Source organism: Vulpes lagopus, chromosome 9, assembly GCF_018345385.1.
Source record: "Vulpes lagopus strain Blue_001 chromosome 9, ASM1834538v1, whole genome shotgun sequence".
In the NCBI taxonomy this organism is placed as follows: Eukaryota; Metazoa; Chordata; class Mammalia; order Carnivora; family Canidae; genus Vulpes; species Vulpes lagopus.
This window is the reverse complement of record NC_054832.1, coordinates 29,467,803-29,490,302: the sequence shown is the minus strand read 5'-3', so window position 1 is coordinate 29,490,302 and position 22,500 is coordinate 29,467,803. Positions and strand designations below refer to the sequence as shown.

Sequence of the window (22,500 nt, the reverse complement as noted above, 5' to 3'; positions counted from 1 at the left end):
CAACTCAAATTCTTCCTTAATATTTGAAGAAAATGCATTAATATAAATCACTAAATTAGAAAACATTCCACAGGTAGCCAAAAACATTTAAACAACTAAAATAAAAAGGAAACACTATCATTGGAAAAGAGAAAAGATTTCTGGACTTTAGACAGCCACTAGTACTTTAACCTGAAAATGCTTTATTTAGACTTTGTTCAAAACTATAAAAAAACTACAGGAATCAAAAACATAAAAACTACACTGATATCAACTTTACAAAGAAAAAAAATTTATTCATTCGACAAATATTTATTAAACACCTATACTGTACTAGACTAGTATACTGTGTGTACTAGACTAGTATACTCTGGATACTACGTGCTAAAGATATAAAAAGGAGAATTTGTTTTCAAGAGAGTCATAACAGAGATAATTTAGTTCTAGATAAAACAAAACACCCAAATGATCATATTCTAAAGAGAAATAGGGGAAAAGTCCACAAGGAAAACCGAAGTATTGGAATCCTTCTATCACAAGGCTGAAATTATAAATCTTTGGGAAAAAAAAAAAAGGCAGCACAAGAATTCAGTTATCTATTGTCCACTAGCATTTCACATATGATTCATCTCTTTATTTAACAACCAATGACATATTAGGAATTGAATGTATTATTTAAGAGAATCAAATTTTTTTAATTATATGTCTGCTAGCTTTAGTAAAGTACTAATAAAACTGGTCAAGGCTTTAATTCCCATAGGAAAAGCCTCATGACTACATGATACTTCTACTCTGAAAAACCACTTCAATAACAACCCAGTAATAATAGGCAAACAAGTACGGATGTCTCAGCAAAACAAATGGCACTAAAGAAAAACTTTGGTCTACACACAATTCCAAAGAGACAAACATTAAAGTAATTTTTTAAGCATTTATGGAGCATATTTAGTTTTGACTTCTTCTGTGGCCAAAAGGGCGCTAGTTATTTTTCAAATTCTAATATGTAAAATTAGTTTCTAATAGGTTATATAAGTTTCACAATTTTTCCGCCAATAATTTTCTCACACAACAAAGAAAATTTCAACTGAAATTCACCATACTTTCCATGTTTCAACATTTTAGGATGTCATAGGAGTTTACTATATGAGAATTCAAATATAAATTAAATGAAACAAACTCAATTAACTGAAATGATTACCAAATGTGGTCTTTCAACAGTATTTCCGATTCACTAAGGGCTAACTTCTTCCTTATTTGAACTTCTGTTGAAACCATTCTAAAACTGGCTATTTTTTATTTTTCTTTTCTCTTTTCATAAGGCATAACAGTATTCTTTAAAAAGGTAACTGACAATCATCATGATACTGCCTTGAAGTTACTCCATTTCCAAAAATCTTGCTATGCCACACACGTAGAAGCTAAAGAAAGTATTTCTGAGTCTGTAGTATTAGCATCCCGAATAAAAACAAAAGTTAGGATTTTAAATAAATCACTATCAGATTGTTTTCTTTTTCTTCTAAAACAAAGGGAAATAAAATAAAAATCCAATTAACTGGAATTCTATGAAGTGTCATTTTACAGTAAATGGAAATTTCCAGGAATTTAAAAGTAGAAAAATACAAATCAAATCAGGGTGTTCTTACTTAATGCTGATACACTGGTGGATGCGACAAAAAGTCTCAAATATGAAGAGACGAGCATTTTCAATGAAATCCTCAAGACAAGCCACCAAGAAGAAGTCATTCACAAGTACCTATGTATGAAAATTTAACAAAAAATAATGAATAGCACTGACAAGCAATTTTCAAAAATGTGACTCAAAATACTTCCTGTGCTTTACTCATTGTTCCAGTTTACTACAGTTCTCTCACCTAATATCACAAGTTCTATATACCACAGCACCTTATATATTTATATTTTTTAATACATATATTTTTTGTGACAAACCACAGCACCTTCTAGAACAGTATGTTCAAGCCTCTAACAATTTAAAGAGATAAATGAATGCTACAAGAAAAAACCTTAGGCACTGCCATGTTTTCTTGTTCTATTGATGACTTGAGCAACCTTGTGACAAAGTAGTTTTGTCCTGTTCATTATCCTACATTAATGCTTTGTAGATAACATATCTTTTCTAGGTTCTTAACATAGTTATGAACAGACTAAAAATATGCATATTTATATGTAAAGTAAGTAGACTTGAAAATAAAGGAAAAAAATTCAAGGCTTTGGCTCCTATCATAATTAAAAGAGAATATTTTAACTTCATTAGTGTCTATTTAACAAATGTACACCAATACATAATAACACTGCATATAACTACATGAACACAAAATATCACATTGTAGTCTATTTTATATTTTGTCCAATGTGTGAAAATCACCTCTGAAGTTATATTACATGATAATTTTCTTTTCCTTAGAGAAGATCATAGTTCTTGAACTAATTCTTTATATTTTGTGTTAATATTTGGGTTTGAAAATGAAACTGACAACTAATAACTTTGGATTTGGTAAATGTATTTAAAAGGTAAGTTCCTGGGTAGCCCCGGTGACTCAGTGGTTTCGTGCTGCCTTCAGCCCAGGGCCTGATCCTGGAGACCCAGGATCAAGTCCCATGTCGGGCTCCCTGCATGGAGCCTGCTTATTCCTCTGCCTGTGTCTTTGCCACCCCCTCCCCCCATGTCTCCCATGAATAAATAAATAAAATCTTTAAAAAATAAAAATAAAAAGTTCTTCATTTTTTTCTTTTTTTAATTTCTTAAAATTCTGCAAACTAACATAAAAAAAAACCCAGAAATCTGACTCACTCAGTTGCTCCGAGGTGCTTTAGTTTCTATCAATTAACAATAGACATTATTGTTAAAAAAAATACACATCCTTATACCTTAACTGGTTTATAGCAAATGTGAAGTACAATCATGTGAAAAATTCTAAAGATAGGCCCACTTATGAAACAAACTGAGAATCAGACTTAGCATGTGCAATTTTATACAATCTTACACATACCTATGAAGTACTTCATATATTTACTCATATAAGACATGGAATTACCGGTATATGTATTAATTTATAATGTCACCAATGTTTTAACAAACTACTAACAAAAGGGATACAATATGGCAACATAAAAAATGTCAAAAAAAAAACCCCATAAAAAATGTCTTTACCCCAGCACATTTCTAAACAAGTATTTTAAGATTAATGTTTCTGATTTAATTACTAAAAAACTGCAAGTTAACTCTTACAATATCCAATATCCAAACATTAAATAATGTTATTAATGTATAAGTAAAAACTCATACTTACTGATTCGCATTCCCTCAGCTTTTTCTGAGCCCCATCAAAATCAAAGTTAACATATAAGCATTCAACAAATTCTGTAATTGGGTCTTTATATGTGTAAGACTCCTGTAAAATTAAGTCAAAGGTAAGTTGGATCAGATTTTACACTGTTTGGTAGACTGCCTCTAGAATATTCTAATCTTCATGTTTTCTCCTCCCTTACCATTAATTTCTAGCAAATACCTAGTGTCATCTTCTTGAAACAATTGCTCATATCCTGATTCTAGGCCACTCCTTAAGCTTATAATGCCTTCCAGACTGAGTTCTGTAAATTATCATCCTACAACCATTCCACCAAAGGCTTTCACATTCCTCTATTGGCAAAAGTCTCCCTTAGTCAATAAACAGTGATGAACCATCCCCAAGTATGTAAGGGTATTCTTATTTAATTTATTCTTAGGTCAAATAAGTAAGCTCTTTTTCCAACCCATAGTTATTGCTGAGAAACTCGCTAAAATCAACCAGTAGGGCCACAGCTTTTGTACAATTAGAGACTATTAATATTGTATCCTATGTAAAGATCACTACTCTGGAATTATGTAGGTAAGCCATCTCCCAAAAGACAGTGCCAAGCTCCAAATCTCCTTCACTCTTTGCAATAAATGCAACACTAATATAGAAGACACATTTATCCATCTAGCAGAGAGCACTATTTATTCATATCACATCTAACATAAGTATATCTTGGAATTAAAGAGAGTAAATTCCCAGTTGAGTATCCTGGGCTCCGTTCTCAATATATATACTGCATATATACTTTTTCCTATTTTTAAAACATTTTTACCTTAAGAACTAAGAGTCTTACTCTAGAAACATATGTTAGATCTAGTTTAGACACATTTTAAAACTTAATAAAGATTTTAGTTTTTACCTGTTGAATAACTTTAACAAGATCTTTTAGCACCTGTCGGCGTTTCCGAACATCTTTGTTTGTTATGACGGCTGTAGTCAAATATCGCAGAATATGTGGACACATTGTCTGAATTGCATTAAGGTACCTATAGTAAAAATTTAAATAACTTTAGTATTTTTAAATTTAATAACCCAGTTTCTCTAAATCTATAATCAACCACATGTGATTTAAAGAAACACTTGAATGACCAATTAATTACATTGTGCTGTTTCAGTAACGGAAGACTGAGAATACTTAAGAATAATTATAAGGACCATCTCCTCCAAGGAAATGAAAAAAACAAAAGTTTGAGGAGAATGCCAGCTTTTATGAAGACTCACTTCAGAGGTAAATAATCCTATTATTATTGTAACAGGATTTGGGAAGGTCCCTCTACATGCTGTCAGTCTGTTCCAAAAGATTGCTAAGCTATGGCTTTCAGTCATTCACCTTCTGGAAAAATGTGTGAAAACTTTCTATGTGCAAATCAGTCATCATAATCAGAAAATGAGGCACTTAAAGTTTCAGAGAATGAAAGACTGGAAACTACAGGGAGAAAGAAACTGTTACAGTATTATAAGGCTCTGGTTAAACTGGTAGCACCGGGAATTAGAAAGGAAGGATTAGATGTCAGACAAATGTCAACAGGGGCTCAGCTAATATTTGACAAATCCTGCGATTCTGATGCAGCTGGCCACCCTCTGTCACTTGGTGTTTATCCTGTATTCCTCCTGCTCAATTTCCTTAAATAGCTCCATAATTTTTATCCAAGAAGTACCTTGAAGTGTCAGGCACTATGCCAACCTTGGAAATATATGTCAATACAGTCCATTACTCTGGGCTGAATATATAAACCCCAAAGTACCATCCAGCTTCATCTCCCACCAGACCATCACTGACTGCTTCCTGTTTTTCTACTTCTTAAAGCTCACTCCACATATTCTCCCAAACACATCCCTCTGGAAGCCTAAACTCTAGCCATCCTTCAAGATCCAGCTCAGGTACCTTATCTTCCAAATTCTTCCAGACCATGATATTAATAAATCTTTGTATTTCATCATGTAGTAGATTACCAATAAAATGTTGTTCAAACTCTTTAGAGGACCCTAGACACTGTTAATAATCTAACAATTAATAATAATATTTAGTCCCTCCTTAAATTTCCTCTAAACAAGGCAGGGAATAAAAAGAATCAACACTCACTCAAGAATAAACCACTTTCTAGAGAAAAATAACTAAATAAGTTGGCTAAAAGTTTCATCATCTGAAAAATTATGCCTGAGTTTCAGGTAGAAATTTTTAAATTGCCGTCTTCATTCAGAATAATTTTGTCTCAATACTCTCTTGCCAGAGATCTCATGCACAAACACAGGAAAGGATGACTGTTTTTCTCAATATTAATTTTCAAGTAAGTAATTTTAAATAGGCATTCCTGGAACTAATAAACTTATCCATATAGTTTAAAAAACTAAGTTTATGGTATGAAATGTTAAACATATTTACTTATCCTAGCTTTCTATTACTGCACCACATATATCCTCATTGTTTTTAATATAGGAGAACTTCTTGGGAAATCAAATCCCACTCTTGGAGAGTATATGGCAGGGGTTAGAAAAAACTTTTCTAAAAGGCAGATAATAAATATTTTAGGTTTTGCAAGCCAGGAGGCACAACTGAGAATATTGTATAGGTACTTATATGTAAGAAACAAAAAAGAAAGCAAGTTTCCTAGGGGAACTCCAGGATCAGGTCATGATCCCGGGGTCCTGGGATGACCCCTTGCCCCTGCCCCACCACTGGGTTCCCTGCAGGGGGCCTGCTTCTCCCTTGGCCTATGTCTCTGCTGCGTATTTCACAATAAATAAATAAATAAACAAACAAATAAATAAATAATCTTTAAAAAAGAGAAGAATTTCCAAAATATTTTATTGATAAAACTCAAAGTATTAGTAGTGGAGTATGATCTTTTAAATAACTTATTTACTAATGAGAAGAACAGCATTTATCTATTGGGGATAATTTTGCTTTATCTATTGGGGATAATTTTGCTTAATTGCATTCAAAGTTAAAGATCCTAACATTAAAACTTACTGCAAATGTTTATCTGTTAATGCTGTTCTTAATTTTACATACTCCGTCTTTGTAAATGTGTTTCATGAACCTAGCTCAAAAACTTATCAATTGACAGAAATGTGATCTTAATTTAGCATATTTATCAGCTGGGAGGCATTAGAGAACTCTGTTAAATTATTTTGATATTGTCCCTTATGATATTACATTATAGATAAATCACTTCCAATTCAATAGCACAGTTAAGTGAATTTGAAATATGGAAATTTCCTCTGTACCTAACAATGAGGTCTAAAACATTCTGGAACTGTGATTTGAGTTTGAAAAATGGATCTGCTATAAATCTGTGTGGGAATGAAGGTCTCCTTTTTTGTTTTATCATGTGAAAGAATGGAAAACAAAGCAGCTGGACATTACTTTTTATTCATTCTATGTTAGTTGTCATCAGAGTGACTGCTAAAATATAGTTTTCTTTTCTTTTCTTTTTTCCTTTCTTTCTTTCTTTCTTTCTTTCTTTCTTTCTTTCTTTCTTTCTTTCTTTCTTTCTTATAGTCACAGAGAGAGAGAGAGAGGCAGAGACACAGGCAGAGCGAGAAGCAGGCTCCATGCACTGGGAGCCCGACGTGGGATTCGATCCCAGGTCTCCAGGATCGCGCCCTGGGCCAAAGGCAGGCGCTAAACTGCTGCGCCACCCAGGGATCCCTAAAATATAGTTTTCCATATAAATACTATTTTACTTTCAAATTTTAGGGTGAATTAAGACACAGTAACACGTTATAGCAAAGTTAATTTCCAGAGCCATCCAAGGCTTAATAATTATTTTTGAGGGCAATTTTTCTCAGTCAGAAAAAATTCAATCTTGCCCTGAGCTCAAAAAAGTCACACTAAACCTTTGCCCTTGCTAAGCCATCCAACTGTTGTTAAGTAGGGAAAATCAGGATATTCTATTTCTGACAAAAATTCATGGACAACGGTTAAGTCCACAGGAGCAAATGAAGTTCACTGTTGACAAAAATGGTTCAAAACTATACCACATGAGGTGCCTGGGTGGTTCAGTCAGTTAAGCGTCCAACTCTTGATTTCCGCTCAGGTCAAGACCTCAGAGTGGTGAGATCAAAACATGCATTGGGTTCCATGCTGGGCATGGGGCCTGCTTAAGTTTCTCTCTCTTCCTCTCCCTCTGCCCCTCACCCTTGTTCATTCTCTCTCTTTGAAGGAAGGAAAGCCAACAGGCAGGCAGGCAGAGAACACACAGATTCAAGTATTTGCCACACAGTATCTGGTGTCAATAGGTTTTGAACTTTTTTTTCTTCCACATGTATTTGCCACAAAGTTTTATATCTTAGCAGATTCCACTTCAGGTTGCATTAAATTAGTGTTTTGTCCACTTTGAAAGTATTTTCACCTATACCTGTTCCACATAGACTATTCATAAAGGTATATTCTTTAGTCATTTCAAATCCAACACTGATTCCTCAAATCAACAACTAAGCCATTTGGTAACATCTGTTGACTCCTCAAGACCCAAGGAAAATCACTAAAAATCACGTGCCTTGTTTTTTAATTGATTATTGACATTGTTCCAGATAACTTCAACTCTCAGTAACTGTTCTCAACCAAAAAGCTAATATTTTTAAACAAGTTTATTTTTTCTGAACATTATTTCTTCAGCTACTTCAACTGAACATGATTTAGAATCATCATTGGTAAAATGGCTTTCCCTACTTGGTGAAACAAGAGCCACTCAGAAACTTATCTGCTTGAAGTCTTATTTTCACTAATTTTTGTGAGGAAATTCTGCTATAATGACATTTTAAATTTCCTAATTCTTCTGATGCTTTGCTGTCAGTTGCAATATTATAATGAGTGCTTACAGTCTTGCAATATAAATTAAATTGTACTCTTTTAGCATACCTATAGTGTCAGTTCAATGCTTTGCTTTCTAATTCAGAACAAAATAATCCCCACTCCATTGTGCCTTAAAAGCACATTTGAAGTCCACTTTTCTTGTTTTGACATGATGAGTATGCACTGGTAATAAAAGTGGTGAAGTATTGCAGTATGGCAATATAAATAGGGCCCTTGAAAGATTGGCCAGGTGTATGTGCAGCATTGTTGGTTTCATAATGCACTGAGTAGCAGTGTGAGGCAACAAGAGTACAACAGTGTATGATCCCTGTCACAACAACTCTGTCCTTATAGTTCAAAAGCAGCCAAAGACACTATACAGATCAATGAACATGGCTGTGTTCCAATAAATTTATGGACATGAAAACTATAGTCTCAATGTAATTTTTACATGTCACAAAATATTTTTCTTTCAATTTTTTTTAACCATTTAAAATGTAAAAGCCATTCTTCGATCATAGGCCATAAGAAAAAAAAAAAAAAAAAGGCAATGGCCCACAGTCCAGACCCTTAGTATACAGTATTACCATGGCTCTAGACTTCCAAACTATAGCAGGAACTCCCTACCTTCTAGAACAGAAGTGATCCTTCCTATGTATGTATATCTACATAAATCAATACATAAAGAAGGGGAGTGGGGGATAAAGTGACTCTTAAGTTATCTTAGTTCACAATCTTGCAGGATCAGTGATGATACGTTTTATTTTTATTTTTTTTTTTTGATACGTTTTATTTTAATTAAAATACAAGCAAAATCACAGATGTGGTTTAACAGTCTACACATGTCTGCTGTACTATTTTATTCTTTTTTTTTTTTTGTACTATTTTATTCTATTTCTTTCTTGTTGTCTCTTTTTCTGTCAACTGAAATCAGGATCAATGCTCATCTTTACTGGACTCTTCTAACTTTTCCAGATCTTACTGATCTGGAAGGAAACTGTTAAACCTACTGTATTTATAATGCACAATACATCAGTACTTAGTTAAATATGTTTTTAAGCTACTTCTTGTATTATTTGTTTGGATAATAAACTATTTAAGGATAGAGGGTGTAACTCCTCTATTTTTGAAATCTAATTTTATTATTTTTCCTTTCTTTTTTTAAAGTAGGCCCCACACCCAATGTGGAGCCCAACTTGTGGCTTGAACTCACAACCCTGAGATCAAGAGTCAGACCTTAACAAGTGAGCCACCCAAGTACCCCTATTATTTTTTCTTTTAAATAGGAACATCAATATTTATTGTATTTAAGTATAATTTCATGATAGGTAATTAAAAATGTTTTAGTATATTTTTTCTCTAGTAAACTCTGATCCAATTGTACAGTTTTATGGAAGTTTTTTGCAGTGTTTTCTAATTGCAAGTCAGATCATTTAGTAATCAAAAGACAAAATATCCCAAAATAAAAAAAATATATAAGTAGCTAATGTGCCAGATGCTATCATAACACAGAGAATAAAAATTCTGTCCTCATACATCTTACTCTAGAAGGAAAAATAAAGCAAGTATAAGTTATTTATTTTAAAGGCATTAAGTAATTAAATATCAAATATAAAGTAGACACAATATATAGACAGGACTTCATGAAAGTTGAAATAAGCCTGAGCTGGATCTTCAAAAACAGGCAGGCTGAGGGCAGCCCCAGTGGCGCAGCGGTTTAGCGTCGCCTGCAGCCCAGGGCGTGATCCTGGAGACCCAGGATCAAGTCCCACGTCAGGCTCTCTGCGTGGAGCCTGCTTCTCCCTCTGCCTGTGTCTCTGCCTCTCTTTCTCTCCCTGCATCTCTATGAATAAATAAATTTTAAAAATCTTAAAAGAAAAAACAAACAGGCAGGCTGAGATAGGTCTAAAAAAAGAAGAGAAGGGCATTTCTGGAAAGACAGTCTGAAAAAACAAAAACAAAAAACAAGGCAAGTCACTTAGGAGAACTTCAGAGGATAAACTTTAACTTAAAAAAAATTTTTTTTTAGATGGAAACCTTAAATGTCATCATCTTGTGCTAGATTAGCTAAAATATCTGCATGAGAAAGAGTTTTATCAGGAACAGTCCAAAAACAGGAAAAATAGAGACGGAAAGGTCAGTCAGGACAATTTCTGAATACCACACAGTTGACTATTAACAGTAAAACTTGAAATTTCTTAGGGGGGGAACCCCGGGTGGCGCAGCGGTTTAGCGCCTGCCTTTGGCCCAGGGCGCGATCCTGGAGACCCAGGATCGAATCCCAATTCGGGCTCCCGGTGCATGGAGCCTGCTTCTCCCTCTGCCTATGTCTCTGCCTCTCTCTCTCTCTCTCTGTGTGACTATCATAATTAAATAAAAATTAAAAAAAAAAAAAAAAGAAATTTCTTAGGGTGTTTATGTTTTTAGTTAGAAAACACTCAAGGCAGTGTTTGACTCCAACTGAACTTTAAATCTTTTTACAATTGGAGAGTAAGTAACTAGGGCATTGTATCACAAATGCATTCTTTTCTCTAATAGCCTATGAACATTTCTTTGTCTTATATTTGATACCTTATCTTATACATGTTACATTTAAAAGTTCAACATTTTTCAAATGTGCAAATCATTTCCATTTTAGATTCAGAATAAATTATGTCAGAAATGGTAATATCTATGATGTAAAACATTACTTAACCTGCACTGGCACCTAAACTTTCACTTCAAGGACAAAAGTATAAATTCTCAACTAAGAACTTTTCTGTTTTACAAAAAAAAATTATGTCCAAAATCTATATTAACTATCAATTTGATGTAGTTTTATCGATTAATATACTCAACGAACCACATTTAATTGTATTATTGTGCTATTAGAAATTGAAAACAGGGGTGCCTGAGTGGCTCAGTTGGTTAAGCATCTGCCTTTGGCTCAGGTCATGATCCCACAGCAGTTCTGGGATGATCCCTGCATCTGACTCCCTGCTTGGCCAGAGACCTGCTTCTCCCTCTCCCTCTGCCTGCAACTCACCCTGCTGTGTTCCCTGTCACATAAGTAAATAAAATCTTTAAAAAAATTAAAAAAATTAAAAAACCCTGAAAACAGGAAGAGTAACTTCTCCACTAATTTCTAGTATTAATCAAAGACAACTGAAAAGCACATAATGATTGTAGACCTACAAATGCAAATGACCCTACTTACTGGTAGGTATTCCACAAGCTAGAAAAAATGGCTAACACAATGATATGCCAAGCCAACTGGTTATATTTTTGTATGAAAAAGATTAGAATCAAGCAAAACTCAAAAAGAGCCATGAAGACATTACCAATGTGGAAGAAAAAACAATGGTAACCTGACCTTATGGTAAGTGAAGAATAAGCACAGTATTTTAGTGAAAAGTGAAAGCTATAATCCTGCAGGAGTAGTTATTTTCCACTTGTGCTAATACACTGTTTGTTTAAAAAAAAAAAAACAAAAAATAAAACAAAACAAAAAAAAAAAAACATACACACAAAAACACAATTCCACAGCCATGAAGGTTCCTTATTGAGCAGTTGAAAATGTCCAAAAACTGATTTATGGTGATGGTTGCAATATCTGGTAAAGTTACTAAAATTCAATGAATTGTAAACAAATAAATGAAAATTTGAGTATCTTAGCACAAATTGGGATAGTGGCATCATTCTATTCTAGCACTGTTTTTTTCCCCCACTACCATACTTGCAGTCAAAAAAAAAAAAAAAAAAAAAAAGCCAGTGCACCTGGGTGGCTCAGTGGTTGAGCATCTGCCTTTCACTCAGGTTGTGTTCCTGAGATCAAATCCTGCATCAGGTTCCCCACAGGGAGCCTACTTCTCACTCAGTCTCTATCTCTGCCTCTCTGCCTCTCTCTCAGTGTCTCATGAATAAATAAGTAAAATCTTAAAAAAAAAAAAAAAAAAAGCCTGTTTAAACTACGTCCTTGATTAGGCAGTACAAATTATTGATTAAAAATAAAATTCAACCCCTCTATACTAATCTTTTTAATATTCTGCATGACTTAGTGGGAAGTATGTATAATGCTCTTCTGCAATATACTTCAGTGTCTCAGTTATTTTAAGGAAAAGCACTTGTAAGAATGAGTTTTGTAAGCTTACTTGTTTCTCTCACAGAACACTACTTTTACTTAAAACAATGGATGACAGATAAACCAAAGCTATTCAGAATTGGGTATTTGGCAGATATTTTCTAGAAAATTAAAGTGAGCCTAAACTTTAAGAAAAACATATGATAAAATTAGAATTTTCCCAGAAAAAGCAGAATTTTTGAAAATATCTGTCAACCAAGAGCTTGACTACTTTCCAGTACTTTAAGCCTTTTCTAATAGGTTTAGTGGTGATAGTAATGAGTGATTTTTTTTGGTATTGCATGTGAACATAATTTGGAATATCTGCATAACTCATGGTTCCAAGATTTCCCAACCAATGTATGATGTTATATAGATGAGTACAAAATCCATCAAGTGCAAGACTGACCACTATAGTTTAGGATTCAAAAAACCAAATAAAGTTTCAGATTCCACTTATAATAACCTTTAAAGTACCACTACTTGAGTTTTTTTGGATTACCAAAAAAGAATATTCATATCTGAAAAGGCTTTATTAAAACAGCTTTTCTTTTTCTTTTTTTTTTTTTTTTAAGATTTTCTTTATTTATGAGAGAAAGAAAAAGGCAGAGACACAGGCAGAAGGAGAAGCAGGCTCCACGCAGGGAGCCCGATGTAGGACTCGATCCCAGGACTCCAAGATCACGCCCTGGGTTGAAGGCAGGGGCTAAACCGTTGAGCCACCCAGGGATACCCAAAACAGCTCTTTTCTAACTACAAGTATGTGTGAGACTAAGTTTTCTTCATATCCTTCAGAAAAAAATAACATCAGGTATGAAAGTAGGTATAAAAAATCTAGTTTATGCCAGAAATGGAAAAGTCTGCAAAAATGTAAATGCCAACACTCTCACTAAATTTTCAAGTAATTTTTAAAAAATGAGTCAACTATAATCAATTTACTACTTGTCAATTACCAAATATGTCAACTTTCTTTTTTAATAAATATCCAATAGCTCCCCTGTATCTATGTTAATTTAGGTCCTGCAGGGAGTGCAAAGCTCCCATTGGATATTCCAATAGAGTTCTATTTGCCTTATAAAGATAAATGAAGGCTATCTATCTATATAAAACATACTTTTTTCTAATGCACCAAAATGACCAATGAATCCATCACGTCCTTTTAGTGGAATCACTGAAAAACAAAATCATCTCAAATTTCTTTCCTCATTAACTGATCTGATAAAGTAACACTTGTGTCACTTAGGGCATTTCAGGTTTTGGAGAAAATCGTACAAGTATATAACAGTATTCCTTGTCATTTTTATTATTATATCACTTCCCATAAAAAGCCATTTCATTTCTAATTCTTTTTTCATTCTTGAAATGAAATTATCAGGTTTAATATTAGTAATTTCTTTTTTTTTTTTAATATTAGTAATTTCAACATTGATAATTTTCATTGCCTTTGTTGTGTTTTTCTGTACTTTCAATCAAGGTTTTAAAAGCTGAATAAGCACTCAAAAATATGAATTAATCTGAGTGTTGCTTTGACAAAATTTTGTGTTTTATAAACATTTACTCTCTTCTTTGATTCTGTTCTTTATAAGACTCTAAATAATTTCTAGGGCTAATGTACTCTGTTCAGAAACTACAACCTATAAAATTTATATATTTTTTAACTTATTAGATTTTAAATGGCAAAAGGTACTGTCTTTTTGTATATGAACCATGGAAGTACAAATGAAGAGAAGAATTAAACCTATTAATCTAAAATAGCTTCATAATTATCTTAATTCTGAGTGTCATTTTAATTTTATTTCTATGGCTATGAGTCTCTATCTTACCTTAAAATTTTTTTAAAAATCTACTTTTTAGGAGGAGTTCTGGGAGACAGCAGAGTAGAAAGATCCCAAACTCAACCTCATCCTATGGATACAACTAATAACCCTGTAACAGTGTAAATAATCCACAAAACAGTCTGAGGACTGGCAGAACAGACTCTCTACAGCTCAGTGCAAAAAAAGAGGCTGCATCAAAGTGGGTAGAAAGAGCAGAGATATGGGTAGAGACTTTCCTAAAGAGACCTAAGGGATCGTTCAGAAAACAGAGGGATGCCTTCGGCTTGAAGTGGGGAGAGAAAGGAAACCTCATGCCAAACACCCCAGGCACAAGAATAGCACACAGGGAAAACAAATCCCGTAACACCTGACTTTGAAAACCAGAAGCATGTAATTTCACAAGTTGTTACATCAGTGCTTAATACCTGGAACTTTAAAATCAGTAGGTGTGACTCTGGGAGCCAGCAGGGAGGGGACACTGAGTCCTCACCCTTAAAGAGCACAACAAATAGCCTTTAAGAGACACAGCATAAAAGCAGCAGTTTGAAAAAATATCTGGGGTATGCAGGAGGGAGATCTGTTTACTAATCTCAGAGCCTATGCTGGACAGGTAGGGATTGTTGGAAGACTTCTCCAAGAACAAAAGAGGTAGCAGGTGCCATTTCCCCCCTCTGCCTCTCAGATACCTGGGTCCCTGCAAGGAATCAGTGCGGACAACACTCTCCACCTAGCTTCCTAACAAAGCACCACACCCCCACATTCTCCAGTGGACACACCTTCTCCAGCCAGGAGTTGGGTTCCACATCTCCTCCCAATTCACAAACCTTCCTAACACTACCCATCCTCACCAGCTACCCCTGCCCTTCTGATAACCCTACCAGCTTCCCTCCCAAGAGGCTACACATTTCCTACAGCAGACCAGCTAGGACCTAGCTGGCATGAAACACCCAACCCCTCTAACCCCTGCAGCAGGAATTTTCTAAAGTGGAGCAAGGCTCCATAACAAGAGACCCACACAAACCTTACCAACTATCAACACTGAAACTGAATCAGTAATCAAAAGACTCCCAGCAAATAAAAGTCCAGGAGTAGACAGCTGCACAGGTGAATTCTACCAACGTTTACTATTTTTCTCAAGCTTTTCATAAAAAATACAAAAGGAAAGCATCCAAATATATCCTCTGATACCAAAATCAGATAAAGGCACTACTTAAAAAAAAAAAAAAAAAAAGATAAAGGCACTACTAAAAAAGAGAACTACAGGCCAACCTCTCTGATGAACATAGATATAAAAATCCTCAACAAAATATTAAAAAACCAAAGCCAACAATACAAAAAAATCATTCACCACAATCAAGTGGGATTGATTCCTGGGATGCAAGGGTTCAACATTTACAAATCAATCAACACGATATATCACACCAATATGAGAAAGGATAAAAACCATATGATCACTTAAATAGAAGCCAGAAAAGCATTTTACAAAGTACAACATCCATTCATGTTAAAAACCCTCAACAAAATAGGTCTAGAGGAAACATACTTCAACCTAATAAAGACCATATATGGAAAACCTCACACTCAGTTGTGAAAAACTTAGAGCTCTCCTGCTAAGGTCAGGAACAAGACAAAGATGTTGACTCTTAACACTTTTATTCAACATTGTCCTGAAGTCCTAGACAGAGCAATCAGACAAGAAAGAGAAATAAAAGGCATCCAAACCGGTAAGGAAGAGGTAAAACTTTGACTATTTGCAAATGACATGACACTATATATAGAAAGCCCGAAAGATTCCACCTAAAAACTACTAGAAGTGATAAATGAATTCAGTAAGGTCTCAGGACACAAAAGCAATTTACAGAAATTGACTGCATTTCTATACACCATTAATAAACTAGTAGAAATAGAAATTAAGAAAATACCAGGTATGACTACACCAAAAATAGCAAAATACCTAGGATTAAACTTAACCAAAGAAGCAAAAGATTTGTACTTTGTAAACTACAAAACACTAATGAAAGAAAGTGAAGACAACACAAATGAAAGCTATTCCATGCTCATGGATTGGAAGAACAAATAGTGTTAAAATGTGCTTACTATCCAAAGCAATCTTCAGATTTAACACAATCCCTATCAAAATACCAACAGCCTTTTCACAGAACTGAACAAATAATCCTAAAATTTGTGTAGAACTACAAAAGCCCCCAAACAGCCAAAGCAATTTTGAAAAAGAAGACGTAACTGGAGTATCACAACCCCAGGTATCACGATACATTACAAAGCTGTAATAATCAAAACAGTATGGTACTGGGACAAAAAGAGACACAGAGATCAATGGAACAGAACAGAGAGCCCAGAAATAAACGCACAATTATATGGTCAATGAATCTTTGACTAAGGAGGGAAGGATATGCAATGGGAAAAAGATAGTTTCTTCAACAAATGGTATTGGGAAAGCTGGACAGCCACACGTAGAAGAAAAACTGAATCACTTTCTTATACTCTACATCCATACAAACTCAAAATGGATTAAAGACCTAAATATGAGACCTGAAACCATAAAAATCCTACAAGAGAACACAGGCAGTAATTTCTCTAGTATCATCTATAGCAAAATCTAGCTATGTCTCCTGAAGCAAGGAAACAAAAGTGAAAGTAAGCTACCAGTACTATATAAAAATAAAAAGCTTCTGCACAGCAAAAAAAAGCAATCAGCAAAACTAGAAGATAACCTACTGAATGGGAGAAGATATTTGCAAACGACATATCTGATAAAGGATTAGTATCCAAAATATATAAAAAATTTATACAATTCAACACCAAAATAAAATAAAATAAAACAAATAATATAAAGTGGGCAAAAGACATGAACAGACATTTCTCCAAAGACATACAAAGACATGAAATGCTCAACATCATGCATCAGAGAAATGCAAGTCACAATCAACATGAGATATACCTCATACCTATCAGAATGGCTAAAACACAAGAAAAAAACTGTTGGCAAAGATGTGGTGAAAAAAGAGCCCTCGTGTGCTGTGGGTAGGAATATATATACAAACTGGTGTAGCCATTCTGAAAAAGTTTAATGGTTCCTCAAAAAATTAGAAATAGAATTATCATATGATCCAGTAATTCCACTACCATTTATCCAAAGAATATGAAAAACCTAATTTGAAAAGATATACTCCTTGTTTATAACAGTATTATTAACAATACCCAAATGATGGAAGGAGTCCAACTGTCCACTGATAGATTAATGAATAAAGAAAATATATATATTTAAAATATTCATACATAATGGAACTCAGCCATAAAGAATGACATCTTACCATTTGCAATAACATAGAAGGATCTAGAGAGTACAATGCTAAGTGAAGTCATTCAGAGAAAGACAAATTCCATACAATTTCACTCGTATGTGGAATTTAAGAAACAAAACAAGGAAAAAAGAGATAAACCAAAAACAGTCTTAACTACAGAGAACAAACTGATGGGTTACCAGAGGAGAGGGGAGTGGGGAAATGGGTGAAATAGGTGAATGGGATTAAGAGTACTTATTGTGATGGGCACTGAGAAATGCACAGAATTGCTGAATAAATATATTGTACGCCTGAAACTAACATAACCCTGTGTGTTAATTATACTGGAATTGAATTTTTAAAATGATCTATTTTTTTTGCATTATTTACTTTTTGCAAAATTTTGATTTGTATCTTTTTTAAAAGATTTTATATCAAAGAGAAAGAGCAAGAACATGAGTGGGGGGAGAGGCAGAGGAAGAGGGAGAAGCAGACTCCCCACTGAGCAAAAAGTCAGACAAGGACTGAATCCCAAGGCCCTGGGATCATGACCTAAGCAGAAGGCAGCCACTTAACCCACTGAGCCACCCAGTTGCCCCAGTATGATTTTTATCTTGACACTTTCTGCAATCTCAACTGAACTACCTTTGTATTTCTAGTATCCATAACAAATGGTTCTACTAATTAATTAAACATATTCTATATACCTTTTAAAATTCTCATAAGCCATAAGGTTGTCAGGAATTGATTCATATTGCTTCCCCTACTTGTATTACAGAAATTTCAAAGTGAGTTTGAATACTTTTATTTTTGTTGTTTGCATGCTTTTTTATTACTTGAAAATAATCAAAGAGACTGTTAAATTTAATGTTCCTTTCTAAATATATATGTAACTGCAAAAAACACAGAAGAGTAGATCTACTAGTAAGTAGTACTATGGAAAGCCAATTCCTAATGATTCCACGGCTTATTTCATTCAGGAAGAGCTGTCCTTATCCTTAACCCATCCCCTACGTGTCAGGTTACAGGCCAATGACTGGGTCAAATCTGCTAAATCAGAGTAAGATCATCTTCCCACACTGATTTTAGGAATATCAATCAACTCTTAAGATAACCGTACAGGTTTTATTAAACAGGACAGAGACAAAATACTAAGTGTTATTTTTAATCTCTTTTCATTTGAATGCATATTTGGCTAATTTCCATAAATACTGAGAAATATATCCTTAATTCTTATTTAAAATACTGAGAAATATATCCGTAATTCTTATTTAAAATTCTCAGAAAACATCTCTTTTATAAGATGCATAGATAATTGGGCAGCCTGGGTGACTCAGCGGTTTAGCGCTGCCTTCAGCCCAGAGCATGATCCTGGAGACCCAGGATGGAGTCCAATGTCGGGCTCCCCACATGGAGCCTGCTTCTCCCTCTGCCTATGTCTCTGCCTCTCTGCCTCTCTCTCTCTGTCTCTCATGAATAAATAAATAAAATCTTTTAAAAATGCATAATTTAACATTAAAGACAGGTAGGTAGCTATTTTACTAACCAACATTCCCAAATTTCCTGCAATAATCAGTCATTTTTCTGGATACTCCAGATTCATCCAATATTGATGTGTCTCAACTACTGCATGAGATTAACTTTAATTGTCAGTATCACAAATAAAAAAGCCTTTTCTAAAATGTAATGGTTGAAAAGTACTTCTCAAAAGGGTACCTCTCAAGAATCACTGCTCTGAAAGGATTAAATAAGCAATGTACCATAGCCAAAAGAGATTAATCAATTTATTTATTTTTTTATTTTTTTATTTTTTTTTTGAGATTAATCAATTTAATCTCTCATAGAGAAAGCTACCAGATCAGGAAGACTTGAGAAGAACCTGATAAAAGACATTAATATATTTAAATCAGAATGGGGGATGGAGGTAAGAACACAGTGAGAAATATTGATCTGAAATGAAATCATGAAAAAAGTAAAAAAGCAAATCTTAGAAATGCCCATCTAAACGTTTTGGGTGACACACATATCAAAAATGTTCATTATCTGGTACTATAGCAAGAATAGTCCTACTATGAAGATAGATACATTAGGCCAGCTTAATCTGATGGTCCATTAACAGTCCAGTCACAAATTAACTTTCCATTCTGATTCCAAGTACTCTTAAAGCAACATTCTCTTTATTACATGGCTTCCTAGGTGTTAAACTTACAGGGTCAGAACTCTTACCACTTATCCTTCTCATTATGAATTACTGAAGGCATTCTGGTTTTATACATCAGTCTTTCTGAAGCTGGTTCAGCTTTGTTCTTCATAAATCTACCTTTAAGATACTGCTAAATAATATTGCTGAGCTTACTATGGTAAAGCCCACCACCAAGTATTACACCCTTGTAGGATCTTAATGTACAGTTGTTTTTGTTTTTTTTAATTTTTCCCACTAGCCTTTTTTTTTTTTTTTTTTTTAAATTTTTATTTATTTATGATAGTCACACAGAGAGAGAGAGAGAGAGAGGCAGACACAGGCAGAGGGAGAAGCAGGCTCCATGCACCGGGAGCCTGACGTGGGATTCGATCCCGGGTCTCCAGGATCGCGCCCTGGGCCAAAGGCAGGCGCCAAACCGCTGCGCCACCCAGGGATCCCAACTAGCCTTTTTTCTTAATTCAACAGACTGATTTATATATCTTTTAGATTATAAACAATTTATTATGGCATTCAGCAAATAGCAAAATATATAATAAATAAAATTTAAAAACTGCATATATGTAATTTTAATAGTGAATTTCCCATAAACAGGATTTAAGGAATAATAACTCAGAATTAGGCTAGTATGTACACAGTGAATAATGTGAATCTTGAGGGCATACTTAAATATATCTCTAATAAAGGAAGAAATACAATGCTATGTAAATTGTAAAATTTCACCTCTTGCCATTTATATTTAAAATGGGGTGCAGGGCAGCCCCAGTGGCTTAGCATTTTAGCGCCACCTTCAGCCCAGGGTGTGATCCTAGAGACCCGGGGTTGAGTCCCACATCGGGCTCCATGCATGGAGCCTGCTTCTCCCTCTGCCCATCTGTCTCTCTCTCTCTCTCTCTCTCTCTCTCTCTGTTTCTCTCTCTCTCTGTGTGTCTCTAATAAACAAAAAAATAAAATAAAATAAATAAAATAAAATAAAATAAAATGGGGTGCAAAATCATATACTGTCTTTTATCTTAACTAATGCCATGTAGTTCTTCTTTTTATCTTTTTTTCAAGGAAAGAAAAACACAATTTCTTGTTACAAAAACTCCTCTGCCCATGTTTGGTTTTAACATACTGGGTCACCAGGTCATTAAAATACTGACTAAATATACTAATACTGAGCTTACATTACAATGTTAATATGAAAAATAAAACAGGCCTATTTCTGTTAAGACTGCTTCTTTTTACCAGATTCAGGGGAACAGTTAGCATTTAATGCAGAGAACAGAATGTATACCATTTAAAAATGGTTCCCTTGATTCTCCATAAAAAAAAAATTACTAAAAAAAAAAAAAAAAAAAAAAATTACTGACATTTCTAGGTTGGCTGGATACTTTTCATCTGTATTACCACTAATAACTTCTCTTACATTCAAAGTGCTATTATGTTAAAAACTTCACTGAAGAGGTCAAATATTTTAGTCTTAAAAATCTTACTAAAACAAACATTTAAAGTACATTTACTAACTAAAAGTCACATTTCTTAATGTGACTCAGTTTAGAATCTCATCAACTTATCCAAAAATATTGCTATAGATATTATTTTCAAGACTTTGAAAATTACAAAACATCTTAAAAACAGGTAACTCAATCTTCACTGATGTTTTAATTCAGAAGGGTATTACACCATCTATTTCCAAGCTATACCTTTATAAATTAAATATGCATTTTAGAGAAAAACATTAAAGTAATAATTTGACAGACATGAAAACAAGTGAAATATAACAACTATATCTTCATTTTGGTAACATATAACAAAGAGATGGCTCAAAAGTTACAGAGTTTAGCCAACAATATAGTCAATATAAGCCATACCATGAAGCAAATGCCAATCCATTATTGCAATCTTGAACTATGTCTATATAAGCACATATACAGGTCAAGAAGTTAATATTGCCCCTGTAATCTATAAAACAACCCTAGAATTCTGAAGATCTGTATTTTAAGAGGATTGTGGATAAACTGGCAGCTACCTACGGAAGACAACCAACATACTAAAGAGTCTGAAAAATTACACACTTGATAAAACCATAGATATTTAGCCTGAAGGAAGAGATAAGGAAAAATTATCTTCAAACATCTGAAGTGTTCCCACAAAGTGGTTTTGTCTTCTGTTCTTCTAACCAATAAGAAATAATGAGAAGATTCAAAAGGCACTTAGCTCAATTGGAAAAATAAATTTCCAAAACTGATTTGCAGCTAACAATAGAATGGTCTAGTTCATAAAGCAGTGAATTTCTTAGCACCAAAAGTTATATAATTGAGCAATGATGATATAAAGAACTCTGGGATATATATATTTATTCCATGCTTTGGCCTGGAGTCCTAATTCTGAATATATTAATTATCTGGGATCTTGTTAAGATTCCGATTCTGATTTAGTTCCTCACGGGTAAGGCCTGAGATTCTACATGATGTCTATGCTGCTGACATAGGAAGCACACTAAAGAAGCACTTCAGCAAGTTCAAAGTACACTGTTTTCAAATAATTTACTTGAGTTACATGTAAGCTTTTTTAATTAACAAGCAAATTTACCATTTGCAGAGGGGGAAAAAAGGTTGACAACAAACTGAAATGTTAGTGAGAAGTACATTTTTAAGTTAAAAAAAAATCCATGTAATTTCACATAACGAAAGTCAGAATTATACTGTGAAATAACTTACTGCGGCTGGTAAAGGAAGAGATCAATTATGTTATCACGCCCTTTGGGGTGGTTGAAGAAAACGAACAGAGACCAGTGGATGAGCCATGTTCGCTGCTGAAGAGACTGAAGTGGAGAACTCACAGACTACAGGATTAAAAAATTCACATATAGGCAATATTAATATATGAAAAAGAGGCAAGAGAATAAACATTGCTGATCTGAGAATTTTTATTAAAAATGAGAACCTTCTGAGGCATGCTCTA

General features: G+C 34.1%; 1 protein-coding gene across 1 annotated transcript in view; it reads right to left on the bottom strand.

Annotated features, from left to right (window-relative positions):
* The window catches only part of EIF3E (eukaryotic translation initiation factor 3 subunit E), a 53,331-nt gene that overhangs the window by 15,001 nt on the left and 15,830 nt on the right, over positions 1–22,500 (bottom strand). Inside the window, exons 7-10 of the mRNA XM_041769214.1 lie at positions 22,257–22,381; positions 4,195–4,321; positions 3,288–3,389; positions 1,623–1,732 (exon numbers count right to left, since the gene is read on the bottom strand). Of these exons, the coding sequence (XP_041625148.1) occupies positions 1,623–1,732; positions 3,288–3,389; positions 4,195–4,321; positions 22,257–22,381 (464 nt within the window). The remainder of the gene's footprint in view (positions 1–1,622; positions 1,733–3,287; positions 3,390–4,194; positions 4,322–22,256; positions 22,382–22,500) is intronic.